General features: G+C 58.1%; 4 protein-coding genes across 4 annotated transcripts; 2 read left to right on the top strand and 2 right to left on the bottom strand.

Annotated features, from left to right (window-relative positions):
• Positions 1-117: 117 nt before the first annotated feature.
• On the top strand, positions 118-5,787 carry iml1 (GTPase-activating protein IML1). The gene has a single exon (XM_024837357.1). The coding sequence runs from the start codon at positions 146-148 to the stop codon at positions 5,705-5,707; it is 5,562 nt and encodes a 1,853-aa protein (XP_024691576.1). The 5' UTR covers positions 118-145; the 3' UTR covers positions 5,708-5,787.
• Positions 5,788-6,281: 494 nt separating this feature from the next.
• On the top strand, positions 6,282-8,923 carry P168DRAFT_328085 (putative sugar hydrolase; the record flags this gene model as incomplete). Its single annotated transcript, XM_024841312.1, has 7 exons — positions 6,282-6,314; positions 6,373-6,493; positions 6,542-6,605; positions 6,655-7,301; positions 7,386-7,663; positions 7,731-8,792; positions 8,855-8,923. The coding sequence occupies 7 exons, from the start codon at positions 6,282-6,284 to the stop codon at positions 8,921-8,923; spliced, it is 2,274 nt and encodes a 757-aa protein (XP_024691575.1).
• A 104-nt stretch (positions 8,924-9,027) lies between these two features.
• P168DRAFT_311538 (uncharacterized protein) lies at positions 9,028-13,287 on the bottom strand. Its single transcript, XM_024839510.1, has 2 exons — positions 10,455-13,287; positions 9,028-10,302 (listed from the first exon to the last, which is right to left on the bottom strand). Exons 1-2 carry the CDS (start codon positions 12,927-12,929, stop codon positions 9,274-9,276), a joined length of 3,504 nt encoding a protein of 1,167 aa, XP_024691574.1. The 5' UTR covers positions 12,930-13,287; the 3' UTR covers positions 9,028-9,273.
• A 334-nt stretch (positions 13,288-13,621) lies between these two features.
• P168DRAFT_311537 (pre-rRNA-processing protein ESF1) lies at positions 13,622-24,726 on the bottom strand (the record flags this gene model as incomplete). Its single annotated transcript, XM_024839509.1, has 10 exons — positions 13,622-15,796; positions 22,343-22,409; positions 23,051-23,396; positions 23,463-23,694; positions 23,747-23,788; positions 23,836-23,949; positions 24,002-24,044; positions 24,098-24,242; positions 24,342-24,469; positions 24,556-24,726. 10 exons carry the CDS (start codon positions 24,724-24,726, stop codon positions 13,653-13,655), a joined length of 3,432 nt encoding a protein of 1,143 aa, XP_024691573.1. The 3' UTR covers positions 13,622-13,652.
• Positions 24,727-24,871: the final 145 nt, after the last annotated feature.

Here is a 24,871-nt window from a genome sequence, read left to right as displayed (position 1 = left end):
CCGCCTGCCTCATTGGGAGCCACTCCATCCCGTGCATCAACGGACAGGAACATCTTCAAATGACTTCATCATCAGGTCCTTTCCACACTCCATTGCGACTTTTGGCAAATCGATCCCCCCCAAGATGCACCCTCACCGATAGAGAATGTCTGTGCGTGGCCCGATTAAGCGCTCGCACCTCAGGCAGGTCAGTGCCGCCAGCCTCGACACGCTCTCCACCTCCCGCTCCGCCGATACTCTTCCTCCCCACGATGCTGGCAGCGACTGCCCACTCACCCCCGACGAGAAGAACCCACGTTTGTCCTCTACTGGTCTGAACCGCCGCCAATGCTCCCTCTGGGTTCACGATGAGACCTTCTCGCGCGAGGAGATCCTCTTCAACCAGACCGCGTTCAGCGACACGGGCGTCCAGGTTGGCGATGTGATCGAGATCCTCCCCGCACGGCCTGCCGGGGATGCGGCGCATCACGCTGGGAAAGCAGACCCGGGGTCCCGGTCGCTGCGGGAGAGCCACTTCGACTCCAGCTCGACGCTCCACGCGGACGCGATCTCCAAGTTCAAGACCCCACTGCAGAGCCGGTGCCTCTGTGTCGTCAAGCCCCTCCCGCAGGACATCAAGTCCCGGAACCCGCGACTCGAGTTGTCCGTCACGACGAGCATTGCCAATACCTTTGGGTTCAAGAACCGCGACACTGTGAACATTTCGATCGTCGATCGCGCGCAGTGCGCCGCGTCGCATGTGGATATCGCCTTCCGCGACCAGTACATGGTGCGCTCGGATATGTGGCGGCTTGTCATGTCGGAGCTGGCCGACAAAATCATCTACAAGGGACAGAAGATCGTCTTCATGGGTACTATCAAGGCGACGGTCAAGAATATCTTCGTCCGCGGCAAGAAGGTTCTCTCGGGCTTCTTCGCCCCGGAGACGATCCCCGTCTTCCGCAGCGAATCTGCCAAGTACGTGCTGTTCATCCAGATGTCGCGGGAAATGTGGGACTTTGATTCGGAGGGCACGGGCGATATCCTCTTCAGTCGCGTGATCAACGGGTTTCTGCCGGAGCTGTTCAAGCGGTGGGCGAACGCAGATGCGCGACACTTGGTCACCATCGTGCTGTTCACGCGGGTTGAATATGACGTGTTGGCCCTGGGTTCGGCGACGCTCAGCGCCGAGAATCTGGAGAGCATGCTGGCGCCGAATCATGCCCCGACGCGGGACTTCTACCGCGTGGTGGTCAATGACATGGCCAGCGGTCATTGGACGACCATCCTGGACGAGCTGAAGAAGGACTTCCGGACCTTTCTCCGGGACGTCAGCATCCTCAAGACGAGTGAGGTCGATACGCCCACGGCTGATGGGAAGAACGGGGGCTGGGAACCCAAGGCGACAATTGCCGGGCGGCCGAGCACCGCCATTCGTGGCAACATCCTCGAGGCCATCCACCTAGCGTCGGCTCACTTGGCGTACGACCACATCGATCGGGATATGATCCACACGGGGACCTCGATCATTGTGATCACCCCCGGCAGCGGGGTCTTTGAGGCCTCGTACGAGTCCCTAGCGGCCACGACCGAAGCGCTCATGAACCGCGGCATCGCCATCGACCTCGTCTGCCTTAGCCCCATGCCGCTTCACTCGGTGCCCTTGTTTAAGTACCATGAACCGGTCCGGAGACCCTCCACCTCGTCGGCGGGCGATCTCCGGGTAGGCGGCAATTCCCCCGAGGAGACGCGTTACTCGTTTGCGGGGCTGGCCAATCGCACTCCCCACCTATCGCCCCGGTCGACCTTCCACGGTTCGTCTTACTCGGGCACGTCGCCTCGGGAGCAGTGGGCCTCGCGGTCCCAGGAGTGGCATTACGGGATTCCTCACTGGCTAGATATCTCGTATTGGAACCCTGAGACGTATCGGGAATCGCGGCGCATCCTCAAGAAGGACCCGAATGCCCCCATTCCATACACCGTCACCAAACAGTCCAAGGTCTTTGTGCCGCGGGTGCGCATGTACGAGATCCAGATGATGGGGGTCATGGAGAGCGAACAGTCGAATATCTCCATCCCATATCTTTACGAAGGCTCGAGTGTCTCGCGGGGGGCAGCGTCACGATTCGGCCTGGGCTCGTCCAGTCTCGCCCCGCCCCGGGCTTCTTTTCGCCGCAGTTCGCCTTTTCGGCACCCATTGAGCGATAGTCTCCGGCCCGAGCCGTTCCTCCAGAATATGTCGAACCCTAAGGACGCCATGTCCGCTCGGTCAAAGAAGCCGAGCTCGGTCCTGTCGTGGATGGACAGCTACGATGAGGCGGTGTTCTCCCCCTTCCCCAAGCGCCGGCAACGCCGCCAGCCCGTAAGACAGAAGCGGCCCAGCGAGCCAGAAGTGCATGGATCGGGTGCGCATGAGCGACTGTCGGCGAGATCCGTCCTCCGCCTCCGAGAGCAAGAGACCCTGTCGAACGAGCGCAATCGTACCACCGGTGACCCGGCTCCTCGGAACATTGAGGGTCCCAAGGGTCCTGCTCCGTCGCAAAGTACTGCCCCCAAAAAGCCCGCGTTAAAACCCCCGACGGCCAAGAGGCCCCCGCGGATATCACGGACAATCAGCTTTGCTCTGCGCGGGCTCAGTGCGACTCCGCCCCGAGCGCAGGCCAGCACCGAGGTCAATGTGGAGCATGTCCGCGGTCTTCCATCATCCAACAAGAACTCCTCCGGCGCCTCAACGACGGACGCGGCCAGCGCAGACTCGCAAAGCTTCTCGGATTCGGCGTCGGCGTCCACCGTCATCGACTGGTCCACCACGCCGGTCACGCCCCAGCGGTCTCGAGAGAACTCGGCAATCACACCGTCGCGGCCGATATCCATTAAATTACCGTCGAAGCAGCCCGCCGACGACGCGGAGCAGGCGGGGCGTCCGGCCATCGCAGAATCATACTCCACCACCAACACCGAAATCCCCATCGGCGAGGACGCGCCCCACGGCGGCAAATCGAGGAGGGCCCCGAAAGTCGAAATTACGGCAAATGCCGGCTCACGGGATGGACAGCCCAGGAGCCCGCAGAGTAAAGCTCTGGCTCCGTGGGTGCGTCCCATTAACCCGTGCAACACCCCGCGAGAGCTGCTGCGCGACACGAGTTGGTTTGGACGTTGGCAGCATGCCTACCCCAGGCCGCCCCACGTCGCCGTGGTCAAGTGGAAGAGTCTGAAGTCACCTGCGATCCTACCGCTCACCACGGAGGAGTTCCCCACGGCGAGCGAGCTGGCCTCGGAATACCTGCAGACTCCTTACCGTGTCTTCCCGAATGATGACGCCGAAGGCATTGAGGCGCCTCGATCCCGAGGGATCCTCCTCCGAGAATTGCTCTCCCTCCGCCTGGCCCACGGGTTCCAGATCGTGGTCGGCAAGACGGTGGCGGAGGTCGCGGGGCAGCCGTCGCTTGCGTCGTCGAATGTGTTCGATCCGCGCAGCTTGGAGAAGGACGGCGCCACGGTGTATCTATCCAAAGGAAAATCAATCCATCGCCTGGTCTGCATCAGCAGCACGGAGATTGAAGTCACGCGGTTTACGCATCAGACGTCGGCCGTGACCGCACGGGAGAAGGCGAGTGGCTACACGACGTACACGGCGGCCATGCGGACGATTCTAAGCCCGGAATACAAGCTAAGGAACATCCGGATGGATCTATGCTTCGAGGAGTATAATTGGAATTACGCGGACAACTACGTTGCGGGCCACCGGGACTACCTTTTCCACCCGGCCCAGCAGCTTCACTTCTGGCGGATGCGCTACGTGCTGATCCCCATCCAGTTACCCGCCCACTCGCGACGCCAGCTGCAGTCGTTCAACGAGGATACCGAGGAGGAGATTCATCTCCTGGGGATCAGCCAGCTGACGCAGATTTGGCAACGACACAAATACGTGGGTCCGGAGGAGAAGCGGTTTGAAACCGGCCTCAAAAAGCGGGAGCAGAACCCCCTGAACATCATGTATCAAACGCGCAACCCGTCCGATGTGGTGGCGGCGGAGCTCGACCGGATCATACTGACGGACCCGGGTCTGGACAACTCGCCGGCCCAGCTGCTGCCGGAATCCGAGCTGCTGGAGCGACCCAGCGTCACCGTGTCGTCGTTGGCGCAGATCATCCAAGGCGACAAGGGGGTGCGGATGATGGATCGTCGGTGGCACTGGCGGCTGCACTACAACTGCTTCATTGGGTTCGAGCTCACGACGTGGCTGCAGCAGAACTTCCGCGACATCGACACGCGCGAGGACGCGGTCGAGTTCGGCAACGAGCTGATGAAGCACGGCCTCTTCCAGCACGTGGAGAAACGGCACAACTTCCGAGACGGTAACTACTTCTACCAGATCTCCAGCGAGTATCGGATCGCGCGGCCGGAGTCCCGGGGCGGCTGGTTCCCCCACATCCGGCCCGACAAACCCGCCCCGAGCACACCGGCCGGCGACAGCGCGAAGGAGTCACCGGCGAGTCGCCCCCGGACTGACAGCGTGGATCACGGCTCCCAGACGCCGGCCACGCCCTCGCGGACCAAGAATAAGGCGACTATTCTGCTATCAAAAACGATGAAGTACGACGTGGATCCGCGCAAACGGTCCAACCGGCCCGAGGTCATTGACCTGCACTACGACCGGCTGCACAACCCAGATAACTGTTTCCACATCGAGCTGAGCTGGATGAACACCACGCCAAAGCTAATCGAGGACGCGGTGCTGGGGTGGGCGTCTACGGCCGAGCGGTTCGGGCTCAAGCTGGTGCAGGTGCCCGTCGCTGAGGGGAGCTCGATCGACCAGACGCAGCCCTTCCGCAAGCCTTACCGGGTGCCCCTCAAGTTGAAGCCGCCCTCGGGGCCAGTGCCGCCGACATGCTTCAACCCGACGGCGTTCTCGCAGCAGCAGGGCGCGTCCGACCAGCACTACTTCCAAAAGGCCATCCTACGGAAGTTCGACTTTGTCCTCGACTTCGAGGCGCGCTCGGCCTTTCCCCCCGACGTCGAGGTATCATACTCGTGGGGGATCCCAGATTATCGATACTCGCAGTACATCCACCGGTCAGGGAGCCTCCTGATCCAGATCAACGAAGACGGAGACTTCCTAGTGCTAGCCAACCGACTGGTAAGCACGCGCAGCGCCGCCAGCCGGGACATGGCGCGCCACGAGCGGATGGACCACCGCCCGGAGCCGTACCGAGCGCGCGCAAGCACCTACGACCCCATCGAACGCATCTCTCCTCGACTCTCCCCCGTCGTGCGACCCATCCACGAGATCCACAGCCCCCTCAGCCCCTCGGAGCATATCCACCACCCCGATTCCTCCAACGTCTACCGAGCCCCCGAGCAGGTCCTAACAGCGCTCGTCGAATTCTGCAACGACGCCACCCGCCTCGAGCAGTTCTACCGCGAGTCCCACGTACGGCCCACATCGACCAAGGTCGAGCCGACGCTGGGATCCGTCATGGACGCTTCCATCCCGTCTCTAGAACTCCCCGCCAGCGTAGTCAGCCATCAGATCTCGCCCCCGTCTGGTCTTGCTTCGCGAGGACTGCATAATTCCTCCCCTGCGCTGTCATCGCTGGATGCCCGGGTGCGCGGCCGAGCTGAAAGCATTGGGCCGGGGAGTCCGCGGATCGGCCCGCAGGCTAGCCCGCTGACTCTACCGGCGAGCCCGCGGAGCGGGGGACTGCGGCCGTTGCGGTTGGGCTAGTAGAGGTTCCGCTACGATATTTCCTCTATACAATATTCCCTCTATAGCTACTTTATATAATCAATTCTCATCCAGATCAGCCCTGGCCTCTGTATATACGAATTCGAAAGGATCATCATCACTTCCTTATCACCCATATTTTCATATCCCCTCTCCAGCATTTCTACGGAGTACTTCCCCTCAATACTTCCCCTCAGCACCCCACACATTGACGATAACATACTCGCAACGATTGGCCACGCCCCCTGTCAACTCACTTAGCCCAAACGCGGCTATTCAGGCTGAATTGCCAACCCTGTATCTTGGCAGGAGGATTGGCTATGCGATTGGTGGATCGATGCATGGTGAATCTCCGTCAATGGCGAGATGGGATCTACACTTGGATTCTACCGCTATCGTGCTTGTTGTCTGGTGTAAGTATGCACGGCCTAATCTGTCAAGGATGGGGTTCCGAGGAGGGTTATTTGGAGGGGTTCGAGTGAGGTTGGTTTTTCTCTTTCGTACACACGCTCTCTATACACACTTGAGTCAATTGAACCAGGAACGGTAGTGTGCATTCAGATAAACCAGCAAGATGAAGTTCACGGAAGGAATGTGGAGATTGCGGGTGAGAATATCCTGTATGGAGATTGTTAACTAGAAGCTAATGTGAATCAACCATACAGGAAGGCGTCCGCATCGACTGGATGAGCAATGTCGAGCGATTGCATATCGACAAGGACAAGGAGGCTGTGGATATACTGATGAACAAGTTCCAGCGGCATCGTGGTGATACCTTGAACTCGGGTATGTTTCCTGGTCTGGTCGATACGAGCGATTGATTGATGTGACTAGCGACGATTACCGCGCGGGTGACGTCTCCCCAGGAGGGCATCATTGGGGTCAACTTCGTGCATTGGTATGGTCCTTTCTTCCCCCCAGTGACATCATTGCTAAGCTGTCGACAGGGCCGGCCAAGTCGACCGCGGACCGCACTACAGTATCGCCAGCTCCAACGGCCACACGCGCATCACCCACGCCGACAACCGCCTCTCATACACAAGCGGGGATCTCTCCCTCACGATGAACACAGCGCCCAACGAGCTCGACCTCACCTTCTCATCCCCGACAAAGACACTGACAGGCCACTCATTCCGCTCCATCGGCTACGTCGGGGACCAAACGACCCCCAAAACAGACTACCGCGACGGGATCTTCCTCGAGCGCCAGGGCCACATGCTGCTAGGCCTCGACCTCAACATCAGCGAGAAGCTGTACGGACTCGGCGAGCGGTTCGGCCCGTTCGTCAAGAACGGCCAGACGGTCGATATCTGGAATGAAGATGGCGGGACCTCGTCTGACCTTGCTTATAAGAATATCCCGTTCTATATTAGTTCGCGTGGATATGGTGTGTTTGTGAATCATCCGGGGAAGGTCAGCCTCGAGATGCAGACTGAGAGGTCGTCACGCGTGAATATCTCTATCGAGGGCGAGGAGCTGCAGTATTTTGTTGTGTATGGGCCTTCGCCGAAGGAGATCCTGCGCAGGTATGCCACTTTGACAGGGGAGCCTGCCCTTGTGCCGGCTTGGAGTTATAATCTTTGGTTGACGACTAGTATGGCCCCCTACCCCATTTACTCTATAAAGCCACCACCCCTATCTACTATATCAAGATATGGCAGATACTAATGACAGTAAGGCTTCACAACAAACTACGACGAACAAACCGTCACCTCCTTCCTAGACGGCTTCCGAGACCGCGACATCCCGCTCGGCGTCTTCCACTTCGACTGCTTCTGGATGAAGTCCTACCAATGGTGTGACTTCCAGTTCGACGCGGAGATGTTCCCCGACGCGGGGGCTTACCTGCGCCGGCTGAAGGAGAGGGGTCTCAAAATCAGCGTGTGGCTGAATCCTTATGTTGGGCAAGCGTCGCCTTTGTTCGAGGAGGGGAAACGCGAGGGTTACTTTATCAAGGTATTTCTCCTCTCTTCCCTTCTATATACTTCTTTATAAAGGAAAAGAAAAAAAAACTAAGAATCAGCGCACCGACTCCTCCATGTGGCAATGGGACTACTGGCAAGCCGGCATGGCCGTCATCGACTTCACGAACCCGCGCGCCCGCACCTGGTACAGCACGCACCTGCACCGGCTAATCGACACGGGCGTCGACAGCTTCAAAACGGACTTCGCAGAGCGCATCCCGGTCAAAAACGTCGTCTACCACGACAACTCCGACCCCGCCCGCATGCACAACTACTACGCCCTGCTGTACAACGAAGTCGTGTACGACGTCCTCACCTCCCGCCTGGGCGCTTCCAACTCAATCCTCTTCGCGCGCAGCACGGCCCCAGGCGGCCAGCGCTACCCGGTCCACTGGGGCGGCGACTGCGAGAGCACCTACGTCGCGATGGCGGAGTCGCTGCGCGGGGGTCTCAGCCTGCTGCTCTCCGGATACGTCTTCTGGGCGTCTGACATCGGCGGGTTCGAAGGCACGCCGTCCCCCGCGCTGTACAAGCGGTGGGTCCAATTCGGGCTGCTGTCTAGCCATTCCCGGCTTCACGGGTCCGGCTCGTTCCGCGTGCCGTGGCTGTATGGCGAGGATTGCTCGGTTGTGCTGAAAGAATGCACGAAGAGGAAGATCATGCTGACGCCTTATTTGCTGAGTGCGGCGTATTGGGCTGCGAAGGATGGGAGTCGGAGGCTTATGGCGCCGCTGTTTGTGGAGTTCCCGGACGACTTGAACACTTATGCTGTTGATACGCAGTTTATGTTGGGCCCGAATCTGTTGGTTGCGCCTGTGTTTTGTGATGAGGGGGTTGTGAGCTTTTATGTTCCTGATGAGGAGGCTGGTCAGCCCAGCTGCCCTGACAAGGAAGAAGGAGAAGGGAAGAGAAAGAAAGCGAAGTGGGTCTCTTTCTTCGACAGCAGCAAGACCTACGAAGGCGGCAAATGGTATACTGAGACGCACGACTTCGACACTTTGCCACTGCTGGTGCGACCAGGGACAGTGACGCCTATCAATCGGCGGCTGGAGAGGCCAGACGGGGACGCGCTGGATGGGCTGGAGCTTGTTGTTAACGGGCCGTTGAAGGAGGGGGAGGAGGTGATGGTTGAGGTTGTGGATCCGGGGTGTACGCATCGGTTGTTGAAGACTTTGACTGTTAGGGAGATGGACGGGGGGATACGGTTGTTTCTGATGATGGGGGGGTGGTTGTTTCTACTAGTTTTGTTTGATCTTTTTGATATACTTCGTATACATAGTGGTATAGATAGGTGTTGGGTACTTCTTCTACTCGATTGTCTACTACAGTAGTTCTTCTTGTTACTTCAATATGGTCATTCTGATATACTATTAGCTTCACTCACGTCGTATACGGTGAATAGAATATAAAGCAAGAACAATTAGATAAAGCAAGACTAAGAAAAGAAAAGCAAGACAAGCAGACATGCAAACAGGCAGAAAATGAGAAACAAAGCAGCATAGACTCAAGAAAGAAAAAAGAAAAGGGTATCATGTCTAACTGCTAATGCAATACAAATGCAAATGCAAATGCAATCAAATCACAGCAAATAAAAAATCAATCTCACCACGCTTCCTCCACATCCAGAAGCCATCGTCGTATCCCCTCCCGTAGCGTATTATCTACCCCCGCCATCGATCGCCTGCGCTCGCGATCCCCTACCCCCAGCTCGCCCTCCACGTCCTCCCGGCAGTGCTCCGCCGTCACGCTGCGCACTACCTCTTCTAGCGCGCCCAGAACGAGCCGGCGGCACTCAGTCCGCGGAACTTCCAGCGACGGCAGCTCGTCGCGGTTGAGCACCTCGGGCTTGTCGTCGGCGCCGCCCCGGCGCGCTCGCGACGGTGACGGTGCCCGCGTGGGTGCCATTGACGGCGGCACGCTCTGCGCCAGCACCCTTTCCAAGGCGTCCACGAGCGTCCCGTCCAGATCCATGACCGGCTCCTCGACGAACTGCTCCTCTATCGCGGCTGGATCGGCGAGAATTGGCCCTGGGGCCGGGGTGATGGTGGTGGTGGTAGTAGTGGTGGTTGTCGTCGTCGTGGGTGGCGCCCCAAAGAGGCTCGCAAAAGGCGTCGCCAACCCCGACCCGCTGCCCACGTGGCGCGGCGTGCCCGGCGCGGAGGCGCCTGAGATCCCCGGCCCGCGCCGTCGCAGGCGCAACCGCTTCACGGTCGACTGGCGCACGTCGGCCACCAGCGTCGTCGCCACGTCGACCCACCGGTCCGGCCCCTCCGCCTCCGCCGGTACCGGGTTGGGCGTGGGCTCGGCCTGCATGGCCCGTCGAATGTCCGCGTCCAGCCCCGGGTAGGGCCGCACAGCCTGGAGCAAAAAGTCTTCATGGAACCGGCGGAGCCACCCGGCGACGTTGGTATTCATCCCGTCGGGCTCCCGGCCTGGACACTGAAACCCGGAGACACTGCTGTGGGTTGATGCCCCGGCATCCACGCTGGTGACCGATGTCCGCGGCTTCTGTGGGGACGCCGTGGTCGACTCGCCCGACGACGACAGCGAGACGAACCCCGGCAGTGGCAGGTCGACGTCGACGACCCCATCGCTCCCGTGGACGGACATCTTCAGCGACGAGGCCTTGGGCTCCGTGGTCGACAGCAGCTCGGGCGGCAGCTCCCCATCGTCGGCGCGAGGGTGCGGCGCGTGGGCCGCGTGTGGGATGGAGATGTGCCCGCTGGGGGCCGGGCCGGGGCCGGACCCGGAGCCGGGGGCGCCGCCGCCGCCGCCGCCGCCACTTGGGCCTCGCGCACCATCTGACGGAGCGTGGGGGGCGGTCCGCGCTTCGGGCCCGCGCTGCCAACTTGCACCGAGGCCGCCCGCCGGCGCGGCGGGATGGCGGCCGGATCTTCGTCCCGCCGGTCCGTCGACGACGCCGGGCGCGCCCCCCACAGGCCGGAAAACAACGTGCCCCAGCGCCCCGCGGCCGACGGGACGCTGCTGTTGGTGCCGAGGACTGAACTGTCGCTCCGCTGGAGGGTCTTGAGCAGGTTCTCCGACGCCAGGCTGTCGTGACCTGCCGCCGCGTCTTCCTCCTCTTCCGCCGTCACCGCCGGGTCCATCCCACCGCGCTCCCCGCGGCCCTGCGAAGCGAAGTGCGGCACGGGAACCGTGCTGGCCGGGGTGGCCGTGGACGTCGTGGCGGGGCCGGCGTTCGTCCGCCGCCCGTCGCGGGCGGGCATGGCGACACCGCGGGTCCGCATGGACCGGGCGTCCGAGGCGCGTCGGGGTCGGTCGTCCAATTCCGCGGGCGCCGCGTCGGTCTCGCCGGATGAGGCGCTGGCGGATCGCCGACGGGGCGGCTCCTGGGTCAGGCGCTGGGCACGCGACCGTCGTTCGATGGCGCGGCGGAGCGACTCCTGGCGCAGGAGGGGCACGTGGGGCGGGCTCTGTGAGGGGGCCCGCGCCGAGACGGCGGTGCCGGGCCGCAGCGGGGACGGGAGGAAGGACTCGAAGCGCTGCTTCTGGGGGAGGAAGGCGGCAAGCAGGAAGATTAGACGGCGGGCGGTCATCTTGTCGCCCGAGACGATGACGGTCCGGTAGGCCAGGGGCGGGTCGGTCTCGGGCGGCTGAGCGCGCTGCTGCAGGTAGTGCCGCCGGCGGTACCACTCGGGGCCCAGGGAGTTCAGCCACTCGGTGTGGTTGCCAAGGAAGGCGGTGACGAGCACCATGAAGAAGAAACTGTGCTCCTTGTCGCCCAGGGTCCGGGCGATGGAGCGGCCCTCCTCGCGCCAGACGCCCCAGCGGCTCTGGCCCGTGACGACCGGCGGCGTCTGCAGGGACGAGGCGATGCGGCGCATGCTCCGGACGGCCTCGTCTCGCAGGCGGGCGTTGACGGCGAGGCTGTTGACGGGCAGGTGGACGACGGTCTGGTTGGTGCGCTGCATGTTGGGGGCCTTGGCGGGCTTAGGATGCAGGGCGGCGGCGGCGTCGGCCTGCTGCAGCACGACGCGAATCTCGGCGCGGGCGAGCCGCTCGAGGTGGGAGAGGGTACGGTTGATGACGTCCCAGTGGTCCACCAGCAGATCGATGCGCTCGTCCAGGCTGGCGGGTGGGGTGGCCCCGGACAGGCTGTCGTCGAGGAGGAAGCCGCCGCCGCCGCGGTCCTCCGAGTCGAGGGAGCCGGCCACGCCCGGTCGGGGGGAGACGTCGGGCCCCAGGCCACTCACCCGCGAGGTCGGGCGAGCGCCGCCGCCACGCACCGACAGGAGAGGGATCTGGACGGTGATGGCGACGGCGTACATCGGGGTCTTCTTCTCCTTGATCTTCTTTCGCTTGGTCACGTCGGGGAAGGGGAAGCCGGCCTCGGGCAGGGAGTCAGGGTAGAAGGAGTGGGCCCCTCCGTCGTGCGGGTGACGGTCGGGGGAGGCGGTCGGGTCCCGGACCTCGGGCAGATTCACGCTGAACATGCGGGTCAGCAGCACGGTGACCTTGGCGGGCGGTTTGGGCCCTTCTCCGCCGGCCGCCGGCCACGCGGCGGGGCTGCCGGGCGCCCGCGTGGGTTCCCCGTCGGCAGAGATGATGTGCATCTTGGTGGAGGATCCCCGATAGCTGAAGGCACTGCTGCCGAAGATGCAGTTGAGCAGGCCGGAGTCGGTGGAATCGGCGGGGAGGCGCGGATGCCCCGTATCGTGGTGACCGCCGGCGGCGGCGAGGGTCGAACTCCGCCGCCGGGCCCTCATGAAGGCGCCAGACATGATGGGTGGGGACCGGCGGGTCTCTGCAGCGACCGACAGGGGGCTCGGGTCGGCGGTAGTCGACTGGGACAACAGACCGCGGCGGGGTGCACGGGCCGACAGGGTCGAGACGGTGCGGGCATGGCGGGGACCGGCGCCCTCGAAGAGCTGCGGCTCCAGGCCCAACCCTTGGGGGGCGACCTCGGACGCGTGGGGGGCCTGAGTGTCGAGGAGCACGCAGGCGTCTCGATCACCCAGGGCATTCTGGGCGATGATGACGCGGAAATCCCGCATGTAGTCCAGATCGACGCCACCCCGGTCATCGTAGGCTCCGGCGGTGGATGCATTCGGGGAGTTGAAGGTAGAGTGTAGCGGATAGGCATGGGTATTGGAACGTCGGAGGAGGCTAGCATCGGGGAATAGCAGGCCGGAAGTATGTTCTTCTTCGGTGACGGACTCGAGGTGGTGGCCCGGTTTGGCGGAGTAAGTGGCCGGGTTTAAGGTCGACGCTGCCGTATTCAACAACCGACCCAGCATGGCGTCAGGATCGACTGGGAGGATGATAGAGATGAAGATTCAGAAAGCACGGAGCAGGAAGCAGTCCTAGAGGGAGAGATTGACGAGAGAGAAGCCCACGGAGGGGAGGGGAGAGTGGGGGAGGGGCGCGTGGAGGCAGCGAAGTGGAGATTGGTCCAACGATGATGCAGGACAACGGCCGTGGAGTCGTTTGATTTGTTGATTTTTCCTTTAAGAACGAAAGAAGAAAAAACACGAAAACCGAACTGAGAGGATAAAAGAACCGAACCACCGACGAGACTGCAACAATTAGAATACACTGAGCTTCCCCATGGTTCAATGGTAGCCAGGGAGCAACATGATCGAGCCAGGGTCGGCGTGGAGGGGGGGGGGGGGGGGGGGAACAAATCAATCCGAATCAAGGGACGCGAGACAATCCCGGGAGTCAGAACCCAACCAGACGGAGGGGGGAGAAGAGATAATGGGAGGGGAGAGATGAGAAGGAGAGAGGATGGAGATGAAGCTGAAGTGAGGTTACGATGGAGAGCGAGATGAGGACGAGCTGGAGATGCCAAGAGATGCCAAGACTCTCGCCGGAACAGGCGGTGAGCTGGAGCCGCATGGAGATCCCTGACTAATCCATCTCTACCATCTGTATGCATCAAGAGATAGAGATATAAAGAGATACAATAGTAGAAAAGAAATGTATTTTGGTATCAATCCACGTCTATATACAACCCCCCTTTATCCCTTCGTCCGCTGCTTCACCCGACTCACCAGCTTCTGCAGATCCTCGGATCCACCACCAGCCGACGAGCTCTTCTTCTGCTTCTTCGTCCGGGTTGAAGGCTCCGGTCGTGTGTCCTCCTCGTCGGTCCTGTTCCGTCGTCGCTTGCGTCCCTCCTCCAGCAGGGCCTGCATGCCCGAGGTCCCCTTGAACCGCGGGTTGGTCGGGTCGATGGCGAACTCGTGGCTCTCGAACAGACGCGAGAACCGGGGGTCCTGCACGTCCACCTGGAAGTCGTCCTGTTCGGCAGAGGCACTCGCCTCGGCCGCCGCCTTCTTCTGCTTCTTCTTGGCCTTGCCCTTCTTGCGCGCCTGCTTCTCCGCCTTCTCGATCTCCGTCATGTTGAAGTGCTTGATCCCCGCCTTGCTGTCGTCGTCCATCATCAGCAGCTCCAGCTCCGCGCGTTTGGCCGCCTCGGCCGCCTCGACGGCTGCCCGCTCCTCCCGCTTCTTGCGCTTCTCCTCCTTGCGTTGGTGTGCGGTCTCCTTGCCCGACGGGTTGTCGAAGAACGGGTCGTTGAAGCCGAGATCGTCTGCCTCCTCCGCCGCCGAGGCCTCATCCGCCGCCGCGTTGTCCGCCTCCGCCTCGTCCGCATCGTCATCTCCCTCCTTAGGGCCCTTGACCTTCTCCTTGCGGCGCTTCTTCCTCTCGCGCTCCTTGCGCAGATACTTCTCGATCGTCGTCTCGTCCTTCTCGGGCTCGTTCTCGAACACGCTCTCCCGAGTGGGCTCGCCCGCCAGTCCTGACGTGAAGGTTACTTCCATCTCGCCGACCGGTCCGTCTGACTTGGTCCGCTTGGGCGCCTCTCCCAGACCGAGCAGGGCGCGCATACGCTGCCGTTCCTCCTCCTTCTTCGAGCGCTTCGTCCGCGTTGGGTCGCCCTCGCCCGCCGCATCCACCACTTCCACCCCGCCATCCTCGTCGTCGTCCTCGTCCTCGTCGTCGGAGCTGTCGCTGGCCAGGTACGCCTTCAGGTCGTTCTCGTCGATGTCCTTTCGGCTGCCGCGGAAGGCCCGCGCCTGGGCCTCCTTGCGGGACTTGTCCTCCATGTCCCACGTCAGCTTGACCTTACTGTGCTGCAGGGCGTCCGTCACGAAGTCGTTGGGCTGGTAGCCGTCGGGGATGCGCTCGCATTCGTCGCGCGGCTTATCATCGTCGAAATCGGTCTCGTCCGGCACGAACCGCAGGTCGAAGAAGTTCGCACTCGACAGGTACTCGGCGCCGTCCACCAGGTCGTAGACGTGCTTCGCCACGTCCTTGGACGAGAATGTCAGGATCGCGTAGTAGTAGCGTAGCCGCTCCAGCTGGTACTTGCGCAGCTGAGTCGAGTTGAAATCCTCGCCCTGATCCTCCTTCAGCATGGACTGCCGAATCTTCTCTTCCTCCTCATCCGAGTCCTCTTCCTCCTCATCTTCCTCCTCCTCATCCTTAGACGCGAAGATCTCCTTCGGCGGCCCCTCCGTCTCCTCGCGCTCCATGCGCTCCTTTCCAAACTCACTCGGATAGACCGAAACGCGCAACACGCGGCCCCCAGTCGGGGAGAAACTCGAAAACACAGCCATCAGATCCTCCGCGCGGATATTATCCCAGTCGAGATTCACAACCGCCACTCGGTTCGTGACATCCCCCGTCGGGACCCCATCGCGCTGCTTATCCGGGAAATCGAGCTCCTCCCCACCGGCAACCCTCTCCTCCTCCTCGTCCTCGTCTTCATCCTCACTATCGCTCTCCTCCGACGAAGAGGACTCGAACCCGCCGTCGCGCGCAGGATCATACGAAGACTGCGCATCGGCCTTCTTCAGCTCGCGGAGAACCTCGTCGTCGTCAGCGACGGCGGCGCCGGCCTTTGTGTCTTTGTCTTCGTCCTCGTCTTCGTCTTCGTCGTCCTCATTATCTTCTTCTAACCGGTAAAACCGCTCGAGCTGCTTCTTGGTGTCATCGCGGGCCAGCTTGCGACCGTAGCGATCGACGGCGGCGTTCCGGGAGAAGTCCTGGTCGCTGAGCATGTGGGCGAACCGCTTGTCGAGTTTGACATGGGTGTGGCGTTTACTGGGGAGGCGGTAGCGGGGGTCGGACTGGATGTTGGCGAATCTGGGGTCGGCTGGAATACATGTTAGTGACTGTACTATGCTATACCACTTGATAGTGCTAGGATTTCCAAAAAAAACGAGAACAGGAGAGGACGTACTGATGACCGTGCCGGCATGGTCTTTAGACCCGCCGGTCTTCTTGGATTTCTTCTTGTCTGGCATGGTGGTGATTAATGAACCACTGAATGAAAAGTTCAATAATTGAGGATCAATAGCAGCAGCATGAACAAGCCACTGGCGAAATAGACCACGTTGCAGAGTGGTTGATGGAGGAGAGTAAGTGAAGTCTGAATCTTGTTGCGGAATTCGGGAAAAAAAGTTTCGGTCTCACGTGGTCCGTGCGTATCGCTAGTTCTATCGGTTTATCTTGGGCGGTATATTTCTCTGGTATAGATCAACCAACCCTGTCTTCTTCATCTACGATTGAATTACAAATAAGCTAGAGCTCAAATGAAGATAGCAGATATTTACTACAAATACCCTACTGGGTCAATCTACACACTACCGGTCTAATAGACTACAAAGGAAGAGTAGGGTCAATAATCATCGTGACTTTTCACACTACCGGGTACATGATCCATCTCGATCAGCTGGGTGAAACTGGTATTACCCGGTGTCACCACCACTGGTCGACTTCTCCTGCTGATGGACTGTCCGGTGGTTTCGGGGTCGCTTGTTGAGCCGAAGACGTTGGGGAACATGCGGCCGAGCAGGGATCGCGTGGCGGGCATGCATAGGCACAAGACGCCTACGTCGACTTCTACGACGGACCAGTAGCAGCTGGCGGCGTTGTCCCCTGAGTATTTTATGAGTATATCGTTCGTATAGTATGTGAGAGGGAAAGAGAGTGAGACATACAGGTTGGGTTGATACTGAGGGCGAAGAGTTTGAGCCTTACCATGCGGTAGATGCTGACTCCGGTGATTCTAACGGCCAAAGTTAGATCATTGTTCTTGAAGAATGGACAGAGAGGGACAGAGAGAAGCGTACACAAATCCCACCGAAAACATAGCAATAACCTGCACCTTGGTGCTAGTCGTCGCCTGCAGACTAGCGACCTTGGGAATCGGCAGGGCGATGATCAACAAATCCAAAGCGATATTGATAGCGCTCGCTGAGATCATCATCGTGTTCGATTGCATACATTTGCCATGACCCTCTTGGTCCCAGTTCAGCCAGCCGGAGCTGACCGGCCAGCACTGGAAGGTCACGACGAAGAGGAAGATGATACCATACGCGACGGTCAGGGCGAACAGGATCTTGATGAGCAAGCGCAGGCGATTGGAGGGGAAGATGCGAAGGTAGAAGAAGAGGAAGCAGAGCTTGGTGAGCGAGATGCAGATGATGTAGAAGATCGACAGGACCCAGGAATACTGATAACCGTCAGTCTGTCCGTCCGTATACTGGCAGGGTGAAAAGGGCGTACATAGATGACTCGGGTGATTTGGTCGAGTTCAAGGGTCCACATATCTCTTCCTAGCCCTGCCTTTCCCACTGTCGCGTTTATCAGTATCGGTTTTCGGATATTGTCCACCGGGGCAGGGGTTCAATCTCACTCACGCACGATCGAGATGGCGTTGAGGGGTATCATGCAACCCTGCGACACCATTAGCTGACTGATTGGAGTCGTAGGCAAGTTGACGAGAACCTCCTCCCCCCTCCACATACCGCAAGCAGAAGGACGGCCCAGTCATCCAAGCCGGTTTCCGACGCGGTGACCGCAAAGCGCGTGTATGTGCGCAAAGCCACCAACAGAAGGACGTTCAGGCCGACCGCGGGGATGACGATACTCGGGGCCGTATTGTCTCGGACCGGCACGCCGCAGTCGGTATTCGTGATGTTGATGCTGACTATATGCGTATGGATACGACCCGTCAGCCAATCGCGCAGGGAAACCATCCTCTTCTCCAATGGAACGCACCGAGAGTCTCCCGTATCGTGCATGTCGTCGTCACACAGACACTCAAGTCTTCGATCAATTGTTTATCGGTACAGATACACCCCTGGTCGTCAAGCGCGCAGGAGGATCCAGGGACCAAGTCATTCATGCATTTCACCTATCGCCAACCGTCAGCCACCACATATCACCAGGATGAAATACCACCAGGGATATCGATCGGCGCGCACCGTGCATTGTGGAAAGGTCTGCGCGTTCGCGCGGACCAGCGCCGCCCAGTGAATGACCGTCAAGAAGAAGACCGCAACCCAGGACCCAGGAAATCGCATTCTCAGGGAACGGGGGGGAGAGACGGCGAGGGAAGGCCGCGTGGGAGTTTGAGCAGGGCGAGATCGCGCTCCTGCTTATATTGCCAGGGACCTTTTACCTTAGTCTCGCACATCGGCATTCTGGGGAAAGGTGGACACGGTCGGTACCGAGCAGCTTCTGGACCCTCGAGCCACGATCGTCCTCTCAAATCTTCCCGGCTGAGTGGTGATTCAGCCGCGTTGCTGGGGAGGGTAAGAAGTTCCCGAGGCCACTAGGTGGGATGCAGTTAGGGTTGATTCCGTCGATTCTTAGAGCTGCATCTACGTGGACGCGAAGGATGACCGGCGGGTTTAGTCTCGTCGGCGGCAGTTTCTTCAAGATCCTGGGTACCTTTGGACATCTTGGGAGCGAAGATTACGATGGTGTGGACCTTGGTGTGTTCGCGATCATAAATATAGATCAATGAATGACATGAAGTAAAAATAAAGTGTAATAAGGTAAAGTAAAATAAAGTACCTAAAAGCTGTCAGAAAGTTTAAAAAAAAGAAGCTCGTCCCAGGTATCTCCCACGAGGCGCCCTGACCGGGGTCCGAGGGCGCAATCAAAGCCACAAGCGGCCCCCAATCCGACAGAGGGGTCTGGCTTGGGGCCCTGTCGGATAATAGAAGACGCTAATGTTAGGGGTGGGGCCCCGCTAAGACCTAGGGGGTTTGGGGCGGCATCTGGAGTAGGATCAGAACCCGATCCTGACTTCCACCCGGAATAAAAAGGGGGGGCCAATTCCCGAGTCATGCACGACACTGGATAGCACGCCTTGATCTAGTCATCCCAGTTCCCACCGGTGGGATATTTAGATAGATAGATGGGGTCCTCGGTTTCGTCCGTCTTCTTCTAGTGGGCCATATGGTCAGGCCATTGTCTCTGTCTCACTACGTATCGCTATGGTGAATGGGGAGTTAATCTCCGCTTTGTACGGCGTAAACTAATTGGTAATGACCAACGAGGGCAGGCCTAGAATCGATGTGAGCTGGACTGCTCTCGTATATCACTCGGACCATCACATGTGATCGTATGCTCCGGTACAGTGCACAGCTAGATGGGAAAATGGACCCGTTCTGAGCTGAGCTATGTGCGCAATTCCACCTACGGTCGCGCTACCGGCTACTTAGTGTCAGAGCTGCTTGATTGGGGCCCTACATTGCCAATAGGGGGCGGAGATGTGGAGGCCCTGAACCCATTGGTGCCGGGGAGAAGACGGTGATGACGTTGTATGGGGAATTGCGACACCGTTGCTGGTTTATGCGGTTTGGAGTGCTTGGTTCTTCATTGTTATAGAGGGAAGACTAATTCTTTGGGTCAATTATGTACTTTGAGGGATGGAGTCTGCTAAGTTCAGTGAATTGGAAGTGGGTTGTCCTGTCAAATTGTATTCTGCTATTCAATAGGGATGGGATACCTATGATTGATGGCATGGAAGTCTCTTTGCACTTAACGAAATAGATGGATGTCGACTCTATCCCAGCTATCCTGTCCCCGTGACTAGCAAGTGCGAAATTGCAACACAAAGTAGGAAATGGGGAGTAGGCTTCCTTGATTATGCTGGATCTTACTCCGGACGTGGACGGTGGAGACGGCCATCAAGACAGACCGAGGGTTCCCCTCCGGCATTGACGGACTAGAGTAATGATGGAAACATGCTATGCTACGCACTCAAACGGCATATACACTCTCAACCCCAGTCTGGTTTTATTCCCCCGTCTGGATTCTGTCGATCGGACGCAGGGACGGAGAGAGCTCTATTTATCATCGGAATCTGAATCCAAGGCCGAAGCGAGTAACTCCTGGTACTCCTCAGATGACAACGATAGCAAAGATCGATGCTCCTCGTTCGTCAGCATTCTCACACTCCACTCATTACCTTGCTGCTGCTCCTCAACCGCGGTTACCGCAAGTCGTCGCGCAGTTTCCGAGATGCCCGCACTGCGTCGAGTTCCCAGGATCGTTTGGGTGTAGTTGGCCTCGATGAGCGAGGGATCCTGCAGGGAATCGGTCCGAACGATGAGAAACAGCACGCCCGGCTCCTGTATGAAGGCTGGTCTGTCCAGAACAACGAAGAATTTCTTATAGTGTTTCTCTCTTGACGACGGGCTGACGTCGCTGCGGCTCAGCGGGAGCACTCGCTCGCGCCGAGAACTGTCACCGAAGGTGTGGAGAGCGCCGGGTTGGAGTCCGCTCTCGTGGGACAAAGCAATTGACCACAATGAAGAGGTAGGAGGAACCCGGAACTCGAAGCGGACGGTTTTGTCGCCGGTGAGACGAGATATTACGGCCGCTGTGAAGATGCGAGCGGTGGTCTCCACCAGGTCGGAGAGGTCAAGATCCGGCAGGTGCACCAGGAACGGGACGTAGATTGTATATTGAAGGTCGCTCTCTCGCTCCGCGGTGTTGGTGATCGTGAGTACCCTGCCGTCCGACCCCCGGTCAAGTCGCAGGGTGCGGGGATCCACGGTTTGGATTTCCGCTGCTTGTTGCTGCTGCTCCAGGAGCTCCTGGACCTGCCGCGCGCCAAGGCTGGCTGGCTCCGGCCCCTCCGGCAGAGGTTCATCGAGCTCGCCCGAGTTCTCGTAAATTGCTTGAAACTGAATCGTCTGCGTGTGAAAATCCATCATTTCTTGGTCCTTCTCAATCGACACCGCGACATCGCAAGTCTCGGGGAAGACTTCGATACCCCAGTGAGCGAAATCGACCACGCCTTTAGGCTCGGCTTGAAGGCGACTCCTTAGGTCCATATGTCGGATTGCCAACGGAGGCCTGCGATCAAAATAGATCAAAAAGGGTCCCGAGCCGCATTCATTACGATATCGAGCGCGAAACCTCGCCCGGTAACTCTCCGAAGTCAGGAGGATACAATATCCCGCGTGGGGGCCTCTGGAATTTTTTCGGACGGCGGGGATCAATGGAGGCAGCTCATCATGCGATCGGTCTGAATTCGCATGCAGATGCTTCCGGTGGGCGATCTCACGACGCTGATGCTCAGCACAGGCCAGCGGATCGGGTGGGTTGTAAGTGTAAATTTCCAAAAATGGGCCTAGGTCGTTGTTGCCAACTATATATTCGTGGAGTGACTCGTATTCCTGTGCTTGTATGGGGGTCTGGCTGTAGACTTGAAGGGGGTAGTTCTCTCGATCGAGTGGCTCAGGGGGCTCCTCATCGCTGTATTCCCCATTATCGACTTTGCCCAGCACGACGGGGTTCCCTTGATGGTCAGTATACTCGCGCTGAACCCACTGCGCGGGCCGACTAGGAGGCTTCGTTTGGTATGATCTCGCCATGACAGGATTCGGGAATAAAATCAGTCCAGGTCCGCGGATCCAAATGATTCAACAAGTTCAGCAATTAAAGAGATTCGAGAAGCTCAGGAGATCAAGGAGACCCAAAAGATCAAAACGAGGGGCTGGAACTTAACCGCTCAGCCTTGCCACTAGTATAGTTGGTTGGTTTTAGATCGCCACTCACAGCGAAACAGTGGGGCCTCTACTTGCCAGACGGAGATGGGACGGAAGCTCTGCGTTGTAGGGATGGTAAACTGTCGACAATTTTGCAAGGCGTCAATTTCAGGGCATTTTGTGAAATGAAAGGTGTGTCAATGTTGGAAATCTCCGCTCCTCATTTTGTGATTTTAGCCAATCACACACGTTAACTCGACATTTTACGACCGAGATGGCTCTGAATAGCTTCACTTTTTGCGAATTTCGAGCTGCCCATTTAAAGTCCGGTGGCATTTGCTGGAATGCTATATGCGGGTTTAACGTTACCTCTGGCGTGTCAGAGATCATATTTTCATGTCAGAAATTGTCAAAAAATGGTACGAAATGTCAAATGTCGACACGATGATGTTCGACGCATCATACGTAAAAAGATGGGAAAGAGATATAGCAAGGGCAACAACAGAAGAGAAAGTTCCTGACAGACCCACGTGAGCGTTGCGAACCCTAAGAGCAAGCCACGACGTGATAAGACCACTAATTTGAAGGATCAAGAAGGCACCTTGGTGACTCTTTCCTATTCTGTGGTAACGAGCTGAGGTTGGTCGGTGAGTAAACTGGCTGTCTGGTGTATAAGTAAAAGAAACCACCCTACTAGGAGAATGTGATATCTCTCCGGCCATTTCCTTCAATGCAAGAGGGAGCCCAAGTCGGTACAGAACTCTGGACTCTTTGGTATAGATCATGCGCAAGGGACATACGCTTCTGCGTCAATACAGTTCAGGGGACTCTGGTGGTTCGTCATCATCATCATCATAATGCCACAAGAAGGGTAGTAAGCTCTAGGATGCGACACAAGAACAGACATGGATTATCAGAGTTGGTGGACACAGACGCCTGGGTATACGCCTGGGTATAGAGCCGAGTACTAAACTAACCGTACATTGACCTAGTGTTTATATGCGTATGCCATTCGCAGTGGGGCTGTGGTACAGGTTCGTTTATCTCTATCTATCAAAGCTGCAGCTCGAGATTATAAACCACACGATTTATGGGGTCCAGAGAAGGATAGAGGCAGGATCTAGGTTTCTTCCGAGAGGGTAGTAGGAGTGTTCGCTAATCAGGTAGCTATGCTACCTTTGGCTCAGTTATGTCTGACCAAAACGTTACAATTTTGAAGATGTTGGAAGCATTTCAGTCGTCGTTTGATGCTATTTACCCACCCTTGTTGGAGGTATCATCGTGTTACCAGCATCTGACATCTAGAATGACAAGCCCGCAGACGTCGTCCCCACCAGGAAGCTTATTTTGGCCAAGAAAGCTTAACTTGTTCAATGCATATTTCAGTACACGCCAATCATGGTGCAGATCAATGGCTAGCATAAACCTTAGGTAAGTAAAAAATATGCGATATCTTATCCTTCCATATACACTCCTTAACATCCAAAGTACTTCTGCTCCATCCATCGAGGCTCCCGCTCTTCTTCGATGCGCCCCACGATCACATTCATGTTCGGATACACCGAAGCCAACCGCTTCAGCCCCGCTTTGCCGGCAGCGCAGGTCACAAAGACAATTTTGTGCTCTTCGACGCCGTGGTCGATCAGGACGCGGACTGCCATCAGGGCGGCTCCGCCGCTGGCCATCTGCGGGTCGAGGAGCATGACCGTGCCGTGCTCTTCGATGCCCACGGGGAGCTTGAGGTAGTGGAGTTCGGGCTCCTCGTTCTTTGCGTTCGTCTGGATGAGGACGCGGCCCGTGATACAGTCGGGAATGGTTCGCTTCAGGGCGGTCTCCAGGCAGGACCCGCCGCGGAGAATGGCCACGGCGGATACGACGCCGGCGGGGTGTAACCCGGTGTAGGCGTTCTTCTGTGGGGTTTTCACTTCGGCGTGGACGTACGAGGTGCAGTCCAATGCTCTGGTGGTATTGCGTTAGCTATCTATTTGCTTTATCGGGTTTGTTATGTCTCAAGGGCTAACGTACTTTTCGATCAGCAGGCATGCCAGTCGGTCAAAGTAGAACACGAAATCGACCTGCTCCGTTTCCGGGCTCTGGAGGATGGTGTTCATGCCGATGAACTGGGGCGTGGCCGCCATGACCTGGACCTTGGGAGAGAGTTGCTCCCCGGACGCGATTTCGACCAGTTTGTACAGATCTGCGCTGTGCTTCTCTGACTTTTCGTCCAGCTTACGCTGGATGTGTTTGACGACCATGTCTGACATGATAATCTTAGTAGGAGAATACGTCAAGAAGTGGAGATAACCTACCGATGGCCGTCTTGTTCTCAATGCCGCGAGGAATGATGATATCTACATCGATTTAGTGGGAGGTGTCACGGGGGGCTCTGCGGGCCTACCGGATACGAGACGCTGCGGTTCCACATATCGCCTGTAGGACGGCTTCACATAGTTGAACCACTGTTTGATAATGCCGTCTATATCCCGTCCTCGTTCCCGAACATCACGCATGACTGATTCCTGCGTCAGAGCGTTTAGGATCAAGGTTATAGGATGGATACCTACTTCTGCGTCCCAGGCAAACGTCCATATCGGCTTCTACGAAGATCTACCCGTCCAGATAAGCACGCTTTCTCTAAATTACACGATGAAGGATCTTACCTTCACATCCAGCAGATCCAATATTCTTGGGTCGTGGAGGGCCAAGATACCCTCGAGAATGAGAACCCGTGGCGAGTACAGCGGGGTCGTCTGCGGTTGACGCTGATGATGGGCAAAAGAGTAGATAGGGATATCAACCTTCTTCCTTTTGGCCCGAATATCCAATCAGTTAGCTCCACTCGCCGAACCTCTCCCTGCGTGCCATCTGAAACATGATAAGAAAATCGGACGGGCGGGGCGATACCCTTTCTTCAAATCCTGCAAAGTCTGCACCAAGACATCGAAATCCAGCGCGTCCGGGCAATCAAAATCATATTCATTCGAATGCGCCTTGGTATGTTGCTCATGATCCAAGCTCTTGTAGAAGGAGTCCTGTCACGCGACCACGTTAGACGCCGCGATTGACTGGTAGTGGGATGTCGGGCATTCCCATGGGTGATCCGATAGATTCACGGTACCATTACAAGGATCACCACCCATGGCAGATTCAACGACTTCACAATTTCCATAGCAACAGAGGTCTTACCCGAGCCAGAGCTGCCCGCAATTCCAATGATACTCAGATCGGCCCATGGTGGGGAGTATTGTTTCTGGAGGGGAGACGAGAAAACGGGTGAAATGGATTCCATGATGGATGAATTCAGACTCTGGCTCCTACCCGTGCAGCTCAACCAGACATACACATGTACAAGCAGGCCTCCAGTCAATGTGGGGAGGGGGAAGTGGGATGCATGAAATGAGAAGATCGCGAACTGAGACAAAGATGGGGTTCAC

Source organism: Aspergillus campestris, assembly GCF_002847485.1.
Source record: "Aspergillus campestris IBT 28561 chromosome Unknown P168scaffold_8, whole genome shotgun sequence".
Lineage (NCBI taxonomy): Eukaryota > Fungi > Ascomycota > Eurotiomycetes > Eurotiales > Aspergillaceae > Aspergillus > Aspergillus campestris.
Note: the sequence above shows the minus strand (reverse complement) of the source record. Positions and strands in the feature narration are given on the sequence as shown.

Coding starts and splice junctions, on each gene's coding strand:
- P168DRAFT_311538 (XM_024839510.1), bottom strand. CDS start 12,929: ATGCTGGGTCGGTTGTTGAATACGGCAGCGTCGACCTTAAACCCGGCC. Junction 10,303..10,454: donor AGATGGTGCGCGAGGCCCAA/GTGGCGGCGGCG, acceptor TCGACCACGGAG/CCCAAGGCCTCGTCGCTGAA.
- iml1 (XM_024837357.1), top strand. CDS start 146: ATGTCTGTGCGTGGCCCGATTAAGCGCTCGCACCTCAGGCAGGTCAGT.